We start from the raw sequence: 14,541 nt of genomic DNA on the forward strand, positions 1-14,541 counted from the left end.
AATTTTTGTATTTTTAGTAGAGAGGGGCTTTCAGCATGTTGGCCAGGATGGTCTTGATCCCTTGACCTCGTGATTCGCCCACCTCGGCCTCCCAAAGTGCTGGGATTACAGTTGTGAGCCACCGCACCTGGCCAATAGTTTTTCTTAAAACAAGTAACCCATAGGATGCAAAATATATTTCAGTATTTTTACTCAGTTGTTTTATTTCAAATATATATATATATATATATATATTTTGTTTGTTTGAGACAGAGTCTTGCTCTGTTGCCCAGGCTGGAGTGCAGTGGGACAATCTCTGCTCACTGCAACCTCTGCCTCCTGGGCTCAAGCGATTCTCCTGCCTCAGCCTCCCGAGTAGCTGGGATTACAGGTGCCCACGACCATGCCTGGCTAATTTTTGTATTTTTAGTAGAGATGGGGTTTCACCATGTTGGCCAGGCTAGTTTTGAACTCCTAACCTTTGGTGATCCGCCCTCCTCAGCCTTCAAAAGTGCTGGGATTATAGGCATGAGCCACCGCACCTGGCCTATTTCAAATATTAATGACTTGATGTCATATGTTGTCTGAGTTTTTATCTAAAATGAGAATTAGGCAGAGTTGAATTACCTGCATGGTTGAGTTGCAGCATTTTATTTATAAGACTAGTAGAGTGCCTGTCCCCCAGTGGGCACTTAATGCTAATACTATCCTTAAAACTTACTATGAGTCAATCACTGGTTCCAAGCTTTCTGCATGAACTTATTTAAACATCTCAACATCCCAGGGAGGTGGACCCATTTTACACATGTGAAACCAAGGCAGAAAGAGATTGAGCTACTAGCCAGAGTTCACGCAGATACCAGCTGGTGTGTAGGCTTCATACTCAGACAGCCTCACTGCAGCCTCCCTGCTGTGCCCCGTTATCCAGCAAGTCTAGGCCTTAGTTTTCTCATTAAGATAAGATGGAGATTTAACAACTTACCCAACTTGCAGAGATGCTATGAAAATCCAGTGAGATAAGGCATGTGAAAATTTTTTGTACTCTATAAATTGTTCTCCAAATATGAGTGTTTGCAGATGGCTTTATTTAGAGATTGCGGGTTTTTCTATTGTTATTACTAATAGGAAAAAAGGTATCCCTTAGTGTTATCAGAGACTAAAGTTTATGACCTGCATCTGCTCTTTTTTTTTTTTTTTTTTTTTTTTTTTTTGAGACAGAATCTTGCTCTGTCGCCAGGCTGGAGTGCAGTGGTGCAGCCTTGGCTCACTGCACTCTCCACCTCCTGGGTTCAAGTGATTCTCCTGCCTCAGCCTCCTGAGTAGCTGGAACTACAGGTGTGCGCTACCATGCCCAGCTAATTGTTATATTTTTAGTAGAGGTGGGTTTTCGCCTTGTTGGCCAAGCTTGTCTCAAACTCCTGACCTCAAGTCATCCGCCTGCCTCGGCCTCCCAAAGTGCTGGGATTATAGGTGTGAGCCACCACCCCCAGCCCTGTATTTGCTCTTAATGCTTCTTTATGCTTAATCACTGTGCAGGTAAATGATTTCAACTTTCTGGACTTCAGTAGGTTCCTGAGCTATAAAACAGTAGACAGGTAGCTATTCTGAGGAGCTATTTGCAAAGAACAGCAGAGAAATGGGGTAGTGGCTGGAGGGAGCACTGGGGTCCAGGAAGGGTCTTTAACAGAATAGGAGAGAATGTTTGTTTGCTGATGGAAATGATGTGTGGGGAATTGGTTTGGTTTGGGGAACCATTGTTGGAGACTGTGTTTAAGAAGGTGAGAGACAGGGATCTGGCACACAGGGGCCCCAAGGTTGTCCCTTGTCACAGGTGGGAAGGCAGAGATGGTGCCTGTGAAGCTGGCAGGTTGGCAGATGTGATGGCAATGAAGAAGAACACTGGAAATTTTAGACAAATGGTCATTTTAAAGATCAAAAGCAAATCTAAATACTCTATAAAGAAGTTTAAAATAAAGCAAATTTTATTCATTCAAAGTATTCTCACAGCCAATAGGATGTCATTGTTTTTTGGTTTTCGTTTTACACGAAGACATTCTTGTATTTTAAGGGTATGTGTAAGTGCAGTTCATATGTCTTTTTCTGAAATACACATTGGCTTCAAGTTTCACCATCTCTTTTCTAAGGAAAGATGAAAAACTTTGATAATGTATTTAGTGTATTTTAAAAAGGACTAATTTTTACCTCACAAGAGAAGTCATGGGAAGATGGCTGCCCCACCGTATGGGCTGATACCATTAAGATGCTTGTGAAGAGGCAAAGTATCGTGAACTCAAATCCTCCAAATTGGATTACATGCATGTATTTCAGCTTCCTTAACAAGTGGATTCTGATGGCTTAGATTTATGTTCATTAACAGTAAATCAAAGCAAACCATTTAATGTAGGGATGAAAAGGAGTTAAGTAATTGTTATAACCAAATTCTGCCAATCCACATATGAGGAAACTGAGACTGAAATACTTTACCTGAGTTGCCCAACGGGATGTGTGCAATAGAGTTGGGTAGCAGAGATGGGTTTAGGACACAAATTTTCTGACTTCTGCTCTGTGATTTGCCTACTATAATTTAGTTCTGTTTGTTTCAGAAGCTTCTAAAGTGTTCTTCTAAAGTGACCAGATGCATACACACAAAACAATTAAGGAATTAGGCAGTGCATACTAAAGTACTAAAGTATTACATTTGAAGTAAGTGCACTGGAGATTCGGAGAAGGAACCTATCCCTGTTGGTTGGCATAATCTAGGGAGAAAATACTAGAGCTGTCGTAGTTGTAAAAATAATAAGTAGCTAACATTTAGTCATTGTATCCCTAGTACCTAGCATAGTACCTATACATAATAGCTATGTATAAATATGTATGGAATTTAAATTTGGGTACCAACCATGGGCCAGGCATTGTGCTTTACATCCATTAGCTCATTTAGTTCTCAGAGCAACCCTAATGAAGAATCCATAAGCATTGTTCCCATTTTACAAATGAGAACACTGAGGCCCAGAGAAATCAAATATCTTGCCTAGCTAGGGCCATAAAACTAGTAAGTGGCAGAGCTGGAATTAAACCCTATACTGGCCAACCCCAGGGCCCATGGTATGAACCACTATGCTATATGAGCAGCTCCGAATTAAACCCTATACTGGCCAACCCCAGGGCCCATGGTATGAACCACTATGCTATATGACCAGCTCTGGACTTCAGAGTGTTGGGTAAGATTTACATAAATAGCCAAAGGTCTGTGCATACCAAATGAGAGAAACAGCTTAAACAAAGGCATTAAGTGAAAGTGACCATGGTGTTTCTGTATCATACATCTGGGGAACCAAGTTAAAAGAATACAGAGAAATCCATCTGAGAGACTACTGACATCCCTCCTGTTTCTGTCTTTCTTGCCTATGAGCATTTCTCAGTTATGGGTATTAGCAGCAGCCAAGAAAGATTCCAAGGGAGGTAGTTTTATCTTCCACCCTCCCATGTCAAGATTGGTAGATCTTCATCTGATGATTGACAACATTTAAAATATTAAATCTGTGTATAATATCACTTCCTGAAGTTATGTTACACAGTCAAATTCTTTGAACAGAATTTTAAGTAGCTGATTCAAAATCTGGTACATCTGGGTATTCAAATGTAGCCCTGACAACATAATTAAGGATAATTTTATTCATCCGCTTTGCTGAAAGTTCAGGAAGCTCTGGACAGATGGTCAGCTCACTCCCCTAAATCCCTTTTGTTTATCGGGTCTGTCAAAACCCTAGGAATGTGAGTCTTATTATTGCAATGGAACATTTTCGAGATAAACAGTAGCTCACAAAAAAACAAGGGAAATTTTTATTTTTAAATCCCCAATTAGCTGGCTTAGTTTTATGTAATTGTAATTGCATGTTTACTTTCTCTGAAGCTAGAATAAATCTTTACTCCCTGAAACAAAATGAATGTAGGAGGCACATTTTAGCTTGTTTATAAACACTGCATTTTCACACTTTAAAGACTATTTTACTAGTAGGTCCTAATTTATTGTTACTTATGATCTGGTAATGTCTGTCCACACTGGTGATAACTTGAGTGTTTGTGAATCTGACATGCGTGCTGATTAGCTGGTTCAAGCCCTTTGCTGGTCACACTCCCATGTTTTTGAAAGTGTTAATATCATAAACACTGGTAGCAGCAGTAAAAAATAAGGAGGAAGTAAAATCACTTCAAAGAAAACCTTTTCCTTTTTAAAACTGTTCTAAGCATTTGTACTGTGAGTCATGGTGCCAGAAAGATAGAAACTCTTCCATCTTGGGAGTTTGTTTTCCACATTCCATTAATAGAAGGATGCACAGGACATTCGAAAATATAAAAAGTCATTTTAGTTGATGAAATTTTTAATTATTTTACTGGGATTTAGTTAGTGGAAATTTAAAATTTGAAACAGGGCAAAACTTTTTTTTTATGGGCTAGAGAAAAGTTCTAAATTTCTTAAGATCTCTTAACAAAGTCTGCCTTAGGAGGTTTTTGTAGAAATAAGCTAATCTTGGTGCAGTCATTAGGGCTTGTTTTAGTTCATTCATTTATTGACTTGTTCATTCATTTGTTAACATTCATTCATTAAAAAGTATTTATTGAATGTCTTAGGTGTGTAAATCAGCATGCCAAGTCCCAAGGTATGCAAAGTTAAATAAGACAAATTCCCCACTTTCCAACCTCCTGACCTAGGAGGGAAGGTCTGAAATATACTCAAGTAAAAGGTAGTAGAGAAGCTACTTTGGCATCCTTGGGAAGGGAGGGATGAGTGAACATCTGAATCATTTGAGAGTAGTCTGTGGACCCTGTGTGGTGCTGGTCTTGGGAGACATAGATTGATTCAATCATCCTCTCCTTTGTTCCATTCCCTCCAGCTCCTTTCTATTATATATTTTCTCTTTTTCTCATTATACTTTGACCTTTCTCATTTTTCTGTGTCGTCTTTCTCAAATCCTCTTCTTCCCATTTACCTCTCTGTGGTCCACATCTCACTCATTTCCAATCCACAGTTTTTACTTCTCTACTCTCCTTTTTTTTTTGGGAGGTGGGGGGCTGGTATCTGTTGGATTTTGAGAAGATTAATAGTTTTGCTAAAAGTATTTCAAAAGCATTTTAAAGGCTGCCCAGCCCTGGGGGGTGATCTTTCTCTGGGCTAATTAAGAGTGGAAGTGAAGAAAGGAAGAAAAATGACAGATGGTGGGAAGAGTGGGAGGGGAGGAGTGGCAAAAACCACTTTCCCCAAACACCTCCCTTTTCTTTCTCGTAAGATCCTCACCTCTCTCTCTTTTTCTTTGGCTTTTTTTCTGATGGAGGAGGGATAGACCTCATTGGGAACAGAATGGGAAGACCTACAGAGGTTGCATTAAGCAATCTTCCCTGGGAGAACCAGGATGAGCCAGAAAAAGGAAATTCTTCTAGACTTCACTTGCAGTGGCCAAAGGCTAATGATAACTTTCCCTTCCAATTGACTGAACCCTTATTTTATGTGTAGTGCTAGGCTAAGGGTTCATATGCATTTTTGTTGTTTGATCCTCACAGAAAGCCCGGGGTAGCAGAATCAGTATTTATATTTTGCATAAAAGGAAAGAGGCTCAGAGAGATGGATCAACTTGCTGGGGAGTCCTAATCTAGTTAGGATTCCAAACCCAGGTCTGTCAGGCTAGGAAACCCGTGCTCTTCTATTGTGCTAGCCTAACAGGACCCTCAAGGACTACCTGTTGAGACCTTTCTTTTGTCCCCACGACCTCCTCTGCTCAGAGGTGCTCCCTGTTCCTATTCAGCAGGTGCATTTCACAGATAGCAACAGTAGTTCTGCTCCCTACCTGCCAGCTTCTTTCTATAGGTTTTACATGTGGGGGCTCTTTTAATCCAGGTGGCCCACAGGCAGTACATCTTGCATAGAGGAGAAACTGAAGTACAGGGAGGTTAAATGCCTGTACGGAGGGTCACCAGCTGGCCTATAGGAGGGCTAGGATCAGCAAAGGAACTGTGTGGTCTAGATGAGAGGTTTTCCTGTTGAGAGGCATGCCTGTATATATGTTTTTTTTTTTTTTTTTTTTTTTTTGAGACAGGGTCTCACTGTGTCATCCAGGCTGGAGTGCAGTGGCGTGATCATGGCTCACTGCAGCCTTGACCTCCTGGGCTCAAGTGATCCTCCCACCTCAGCCTTCCGAGTTGTTGGGACTATAAGCACTGCCACCATGCTCAGCTAAGAGGCATGCCTCTTTTAAAAGAGGAACTAGTGGTCCCAAAACAGCAGTGTGCTGGTAAAAGTTTAGCAACCAGCCCTTGCAGTCAGGACCCTGACTTGTAGCATCTATTCCCTTGAGTGTAAATATTGTCACCTTGGGTTATTTTATCCTATCAATGTTGTCTCTGAATGCTGAGCTGGGAAAAGATGCTAACAATTTGCCTTCCAGAGCCTAAGGGCTCCACCTACCACCAAAGGCATCTTTAGTTGATGGCATGTGAGGAGTCAAGCTTCCTGACCTACTAACCAGTCTCCAACTTAATATGGCTCAGACTTACATCGCTTTTCTTGAGTGACTACTTCCTACCGGGGACACATTCTTTGTCACCACTAAAGGATTCTTCTCCTTTGCCCAAACTTTCCCTTTTACTTTGCCACCATGTTCTGCTGTTTTCTGTTCCTTTGCCACTCCCTTCCTGACCACTACTTCCCTTCCCAATCCCTGCCACCTGCACCATCTGACTCACTCTAGTTGAAAGCCCTGGGGAAAGGAACAAACTCTGCAGCCTGACTGCTCGGTTTAATCCCAGCTCTCTTCTAGTAGCTGGCAAGCCACTTAACCTCTCTGTGCTTCAGCTTTCTTATCTGCAAAGTGGGAATGAGAATTACACTTCCCACATCATGTAAAGCCCTAGTATTGTGGCCTTGTAAATGTCAGCTCCTAGTAGCATTCTTTATTCCTGGGCATCCTTGGCTGTCTAAGCATCCCCAATTACTCCTTCCCTGTGCCTGTCCCAATGGTGCCATAAGAAAGCCAGGACCCCTGGCCTCCACAACTGCCCCATTGTCCTATTTGGCTCCCCCCGAGTAGCCATGAGGTCACCCCCAGTCTCCCCACTGTCCATCACTGTCCACCTCTCCCCACTGTCCATAGCTGCCCACACTCCCATATGCCTCAGCCCACTCCTCTTAGTAGATGTGACAGGCTTTTTGCCTTCATGAAAACAAGAGCGTGAAGGACACAGGCCTCCTCGGGGCGAGGCCGAGAGCTGCTTCACCACATTGTTACTCTTGCACCCCACTGTTTCGGGTCAGGTTACTTTATCCTGCTCCTTTCCATGTGGCCCAAGGTGATCACCTTGGTTTATGCAAGGTGTGATGATAGGAGATTTTCTTTTCTTCTTTTTGAAAGAACTTTAAAAAAACCTTATTACAGTTTATAAAATATATTTGGGCACTCCTCCCCAAAGGCTTAAAACTTTCACGTATCCTTGGCTAAATTGTGAATGTGGACTATGTGGGATTGGCCAGGGGCAGGCTGGAATTTGCTGAAGGAACTACCTTTCATACCAGTTCCCTTTTAGCTTATCTAATCACTCCATTTCATCCAGACTGAGCTAGATGGCTCACGTTTTTGTTGTTATTGTTGTTGTTGTTTTCTGTAATCCTTGGGTAAATTTTTTTTCCCCCACTAGGAAGAGAATTGAGTTTGGTTAGTCCTTTCCCAGGACTGAACATGAAGAGTTACACTGGCTTCCTCACCGTGAATAAGACTTACAACAGCAACCTCTTCTGGTGGTTCTTCCCGGCTCAGGTAGGTGCCCAACAGAAAGAACACCAGTGTTCAAGAGCTGGCTTGCCGTTTGAGGGTAGAAATGTTAGCCTACCGACCTACAGGTCTTTAAAATAAAATCTCATAGATTTTTTCTAAAAATAAGAATTTTTTTTTTCCTGAAAATAAGCAAATCTGCGTGGTGTTCCTATTTATGGGCAGGAAACAAATGTTTTCGGCGGGAGTGGGAAGTGTCCAACTTCTAAATTTCTTGCAGCTTTATTTGGAGTGTTAATACTACCACCTTCTTCCTGCCACAGTCTTCTTCCTATCGTTTTGTTGTATTTTTGTTCTAAAAATACTTAGGGCAGGGATGGGTCGGGGGAGCCCAAGGAGGATAAGAAGTAGGGAGATTGCTGAAGTTAACAGGTAATGCGTGGCTAAGTATGCTTGAATCTAGTCAGCCACGGCCCTGTGTAGCTGCTCTGTCTGTGGACTCCTCTATGTACTCAGTACCCACTTATCGAGCATATTCTGTACTATGGGGGCCACAGAGGAGACAGAACTGAACTGAGACTCTGTGGATCTTTAGAAGAAGATTAGGAGGACTGCTGATGTAGGAAGGCTTCTGGCACGAAAGGCCATCACTTTCCCAAATCTCTATAGACAGAGGTGGGTATGTTTTTTTACTTCATCAATCCTATGTAGTTCACCTCTAGATTATGCCATTCTTCTGTGTGAACAAGACCCTTTTAGCTTAGGGGTACTGTTGTGGGTATTGCTAGAAGCGCTGAGATGCAAATCTTATTCCACTGCAGAGTAATTTTCTATTTTCATCCTCCAAATTGGATTTGTTTTAGAGGCTAGAGAAAGCAAAGAAAAAGCTATCCCTATGGAAGGTGTTATTTATATTTTCATGTGATTTGCATATAGTTGGGTTGCATCTGTAGTAACAGTAAATTGCTTAATCCAGAGTGGTTTTCAAGTTACGTTGTTTCTTCTGGTACTATTGAGTTATATTTTCTTGACTTTTCTTTCCTGCTTTCTCAACTACATGGCCTCTGACATAGCTCACCCCAAAGCAGCCTGTGGTGGGGTGTGGTCAGGTTGGGGCATGTAAGAAATGGCAAAGAATTCCAGATCCTTTGTCACTGGGCTCACAGTAGCCATCAGCCTGTCGTCTTCTCTGGAAGGCTTTCTTGGCCCCTAGAGAGGGCTTCTTATTTCTTCATCAGTGTTCCTGTTGAGTGAGGCAAGTGAGATGCCTAGAGCGTGCAATGTAAGGAGACACTCACCCTGAGGGTCATACAAGTGCAAGGTCAGCACTGGAGCCTGAGCACCCTCCAGTCTCTTGCTGGTGCCTCCCATAGGTAGAGCCCAACTGGGAGCCAGGTGGAGTCGGGTGGTCTAGCCCGTAGGGGTCTGCCTAACGGCACAGAGCAGGATGGAGGAGAGTGATAATGGGCCTTCCCAGTCTCTTAAACTTTATGCCTTTCAGAAATATTCTGTATGTGTGCATTTTTATATCATATCTATTGATGTCATTGGATGCAGTCATTTATCTGCAGTAACCTCTTTATATTAGTTTTCTCTTGCTGCTGTAACAAATTGTTACAAACTTAGTGTCTTAAAACAACGCACATTTTATTTCACAATTCTGCAGATCAGAAGTCTGACACGTCTCCCTGGGCTGAAATCAAGGAACAGGAGGGTTGTGGTACTTCTGGAGGCTCTAAGGGAGAATCTCTTTTCTTACCTCTTGCAGTGTCTAGAGGCTGCTCGTGTTCCTTGGCTCGTGGTCCCTTCCTCCAGCTTCAAAGCCTGCAAAGGCAGCCTGAGTCCTTCTCACATCACATAATCTCCAAGATCATGTTTCCTTCTCTGACTCTTGTCTTCTACCTCTGTCTTCTAAAAGGATTCTTATGATGACATTTGGGCCACCTGGATAATCCAGGATAATCTCCTTATTTTAAAGCCAGTTGATGAGCAACTTTAATTCCATCTGCAACCTGAATTCTCTTTTGCCCTGTAACCTAACGTATTCTAGGAATTAAGACACAAACATCTTCAGGGAGTTATTATTCTGCACAAAATGGATACTTGAACATTTGCCTAGATTATTGAGTCTCAATACGTTTTCTCTCAGGGATTCTCACATGTTATTGCCTACAAGAATTCTCTGATTTCCCCCAGAGATTCTGACTTGTAAATTGGCAGAGGCCAGCAGGTTGCAGAATTACCAAGTGAACCATTCTCTGTGAAACCATCACTCCAGCCTATGGGCCACTACTTCTGCCTGAAGCTCCTGGCTGAAAAGTGACCAACACGCCTTTTACGAGAAAGAAATGCCTAGAGCAGCCAAACCCAACAGAGGTGATGTGTTTCCAATGTTGAGGGTTGAAATGAGGGAAATGAAGAGACCAGTGCAGCCTGTGGAGTTCGGCTTCCCTAATCCAGCTTGCGGATTCTCTAAGAACTGTTAGGACTGCTTCCCCATCTTCTTTCCACTCTAGTCCTCCTCCTCCACTCTAGCTGGAGAACCCCAATTCCTTACTTTCCCTTCTGCTTTGTTACTTGTTTATGACACCAGTCAGTTCCTCATTACCCTCTGAATGTTGAGTCTTCTTTGGTAATGTTCCAGATTTGTAAAAACAGGAACTAAGGGTGAGAGAAGAGATCAGATGGAAACAAAGCAAAAACCCAGTTTTTTTCTTTCTCAGGTTGCCTCTGGGCAGGTGAACAGCTATGTCTAGAATGTAGGTGGTGCTTTGGCACCGTAAACCTGTTCAGGGAACGGAATTTAGTTTGCATGCTCTACTGGTTGCCAGACTGAAGTCTGAAAACCCCTTTCATTAAACAATGACTGGACTGTTGGTTTTTGCTTTTTCCACTTAATTAAATGAAAACCTACCTGTGCATCCCCTGACCAGGTTATGTTTTGAGTCCAGTACTGTAGCCATAAACACAACCTAAGATGATCCCAGGAGACACAATGGGAAAGAATGTCTTTAAGTACATGGTGTTCTAGTGAAAGTGATAGATGAAGCTTCGGGAGAAGAGGGGCAGAGATGAAAAAACGGTACCCACAGATGGGTACCACCATGTGGCAGCCAAGATAGATTGTTCCAAGACCTCTTACCAGGAAGCCCACATGCAGAGCCAGATATCTGAGGCTTCTGGCTATAAATTATGGAGTCACACCAGTTTGGGTGAAGGAGATAAAGCAGGTGTGACAAGAAGAAGCAGTGGTCACTGAGACGCATTTGGCAGAGATATTAGTTCATTGTCTATCATAGGGAAGCAGCTGATATTGTCACCAGGAGAGAAATGACCCCTTTAAAAAACTGAAGGTAGAGAAAATAAGAGATCCAGGAAGGATGCCACACTTGTCATATCCTCTGAGTATTTTTTGGGGGGATGCTGTTTCTCAAATTAGTTTTGTTTTCCTGTTGTTGCTGTGAGACTGCCCTGTTATTGTATACACATCAGTGCAGAATAAATTCCAGAACTTGAAATTGGTGTGCAGTGGGAATACAACCTGCAAGAGAAAGGAGCAGACATTTTGCATGGGATAAAAAGTATAAGGAAACTAGCAGAAATGTAGCAGTTATAGCGGCTGGTAATTGAACACTGACCACGTGCTAGGCACTGTGCATTTTCTTATCTAATCCTTACCTGAACCCCATGAGGAAGGAATTGTTATCCTCATTTTATAGATGAAGAGATTAAATAATCAGCCCCACGTTACTCAACTAGAAATTGGCAGAACTGGAATATAAAATTAGGCCTCTGATGTGGAAATCCTTGATCTTGGCCGTCATGTGTTAGATCCAGAGAAAACGAGTCATGGAAGACACTTGAGTATAGTGGTCAAAAGTACAGTCTCTTCAGTAAATCAGGCTTGGATAGAAATCTTGGCTTCACTACTTATGCTAAAGGTGACCTTGGGGAATTTCTTAGTGTCTCTGAGCACTGGTTTCCTCATTTTAAAATGGGGATCAAAATACCTACTTGGCAACGGTTTTGAGACAGAAGAGATAATAGGGGAAAGCGTTAGAGTGGCACCTAAAACATAGTAATTATAGTTGCTATTGTCTTATTTCATTATGATTACAATTATTATGGTTATTAATACTTTTAAAATTATTAACACAAATAATGTCAAGAACTAAACCAGTCACAATTTGAGAGTTTACAGATGACAGCAAATAGAGGGAAATTGTAAATTAGAAGGACCTGAACCCCAGCCATCAAGGTGGATTAATTGCTACCAGGTCAGGAAATTACTAAGTGAAATTGGGATTTTTCACACTGAAGAAGATAAAAAAGACATAGAGATTATTACTCTTTAAAGTCAGCATCCTTCTTATTGGAAGAAAAAATAGCTAGTATTGGGCTTTGTCTTATAGATGTAGGAACATAGATAATTCATTGGACACATTTAGCCAAAACCTGCAGATCAGTTACCTCCAATGCCATGGAGCCAAAACCTGGGGCATTTAGAGTCAGGCCTAGGCCCCTTTACAGAGGACCCCATCTTGATCCTCAGTCCAAGAGGAAAGGCCCAGGTTCCTGGATTTGAGAATCTAGTGTCTGTGAAAGATGAGGATTACATTGGTGAGGCCCGTGAGGTGCTGGGGCAGCCTACAAGAAGGGCTCCCTCTCAGGATCCTGCAGGCTGGGCCCTGCTGAATCAGATACTAGGATGATCAGATAGCACAATCAGCAGTCAACTGGAAAGAAAATGAACCGCTCTAATGCTCCTGGTCCAAAACAAAAGGCGTTCTCTCTGGCAGTAGAAGAGCATGTCCCAGAGGTGCCTGGAAGCCAACAGAACAGCCCATCCTGGGGGTGAAGGCGTGGAATCAGGCCCCACCATACTTCAGCATGGTGCCATGTACACTCCCTCATCTGCACTTCTGAACTTCTCCAGTAACACAGTTAATGTGGAAGAGGACAGGAATTCCCAAATGTACTACTGCTCATCAGAAATATCTGGGGAGCTTTGGAAATATGATAGATCTCCCAGCTCATTGTCTAGCTGCACCCAGCGGAGATTCTGATTCTGCAGATCTGGAGAGGGCCCAGGGATCAGTGTTTGTAATGTGCTCCACAGTGGTCCCAGTGCTGCAAGTCAATGGGCTGGAATTTGGGAAAAGAGAACTAGAGGTTTGGATACAGGGATTCTAATTCCAAGTCTGCGATTCCTGGCTGTATAATTTGGCAGATGGCATGCGTATTCTCTGGGCCTCAGTTCTCTCATATAGAAATAAAGATGTTAAACCTAGTGGATTGCTAAGGCTCCATCCCAGCATTACATTCTGTGGTTCTATAGTTAAGTATAAAAATATCCAATAACTCCAAATCAGGATGTGGATTGAATGAAGGAGCCCTTGAACGTGTGGCCTGTGTGGTAGCCAGCCTTCAGGCTAGTTCCCAGTGCTCTTCATCCCTTGGTGTATGTGCCCTTGGGAAGTCCCCTCCCATACGGAATCAAGGCTGGCTTTGTGACCAACATGCTAGCAGAAATGATGATGTTTGACTTCCACGGCTACATTATAAAGGGCAATATTACTTGTGCCTTGGTCTCTTGAATCTTTCATTCTGAGGAAAGGATGCCATGTTGGGAGGACACTCAAAAAGCCCCATGGCTGAGCCTCTGTGGAGAGGAAGTGAGGCCTCCACCCTCCAGTGGGTACCAACCTTGGAAGAGGTTCATCTAGTACCAGTCGATCCTTCTGATGACTGCAGCTCTGGCTGATTCCTTGACCACAGTTTCATGAGAGACCCTGAACCAGAACTGCCCAGTCAGACACCCTCAAATTTCTGACCCACAGGAATCCCAAGAGACCAAAAATTATTATTGTTGTCTTAAGCCATTAAGTTTTGGAGAGATGTTGTGCAGCATTAGATAACTAACATAGCTTCTTGTCTTGTACTTTTAGGCTGTGGCTGTGATATCTTGTGACAACTAGCATATACTCCCTACCTGGGGGAAGGATGAGGACATAAGGAGTGGGGATTACTATGCCAGCTACTTTTAATTTTTGTTTTTTGCCTCTCAGCTGCAATTCTACTTTCTTCCCTGTTCTGCCATAGTAGAGCTCTCAGCATTTCTCCTTTGCAGCAAGCCCAATATTAAGCTTTGTCAGTAGAGGGTGCTGGAGAGACACTGCAGGAGGAATTTGGCTTCTCTTTCTGTTCCTATGTCCTGCCTTTCGCTTTTTCTTGGCCCCACTGCCTAGTCTGTCAGCAGTGTGTTGAGGTGGGGGGTGGGAACATCCAGTGGCACTCTGCCTTAGCTATGCACCCAGACCACCAAGACTCTTAGCAAGATGATATACCTGGCTCTGTCCAGGTGATCACCTGGCTGTGGCCCTCCCAGTATGAACACCATATACCCTAGGCCTTGCCAGTGAGCAGGCCCCCAACAGCCCTGCTCTCTCTGCAGCCCTCTCACTAGCCTTGGCCATTTGCACCCCGGAGGGTTGTTCCCTCATCCCTCCCAATGTGGACACCGTGTGCTCCAGGCTGTGTGCAACCTTTCAGGCAAGCAGGCTCCCAGCCTCCTGAGTCTCTCTGTGTCCACCTGCCAGCCACAGCCCACCTGTTCCTACTTACCCAAGGATGGTTGACCATCTTTGGACCAGGGTACTCAGTGAATTTCTTAGCTACTCAGAAGGCTGTAACCATACCTTCTCCAAAGAGGTCTGGACAGCAGCCTTCGGCAGGGTCCCCTCCCTACCTTATGGGCTTGTCCATCTGTGAGCACTCTGCCTAGTCCAGGGCATTCTTTGGA

General features: G+C 43.2%; 1 protein-coding gene across 6 annotated transcripts in view; it reads left to right on the forward strand.

Moving 5' to 3' along the window:
• CPVL (carboxypeptidase vitellogenic like) overlaps positions 1-14,541 on the forward strand; it is a 273,787-nt gene that overhangs the window by 75,907 nt on the left and 183,339 nt on the right. For all 6 annotated transcript variants that reach the window (XM_030797327.1, XM_030797326.1, XM_030797324.1 and 3 more), the window contains exon 5: positions 7,666-7,784. In XM_030797327.1, the coding sequence (XP_030653187.1) occupies positions 7,666-7,784 (119 nt within the window). The remainder of the gene's footprint in view (positions 1-7,665; positions 7,785-14,541) is intronic.

The sequence above is a fragment of the Nomascus leucogenys genome, chromosome 17 (assembly GCF_006542625.1).
Source record: "Nomascus leucogenys isolate Asia chromosome 17, Asia_NLE_v1, whole genome shotgun sequence".
In the NCBI taxonomy this organism is placed as follows: domain Eukaryota; kingdom Metazoa; phylum Chordata; class Mammalia; order Primates; family Hylobatidae; genus Nomascus; species Nomascus leucogenys.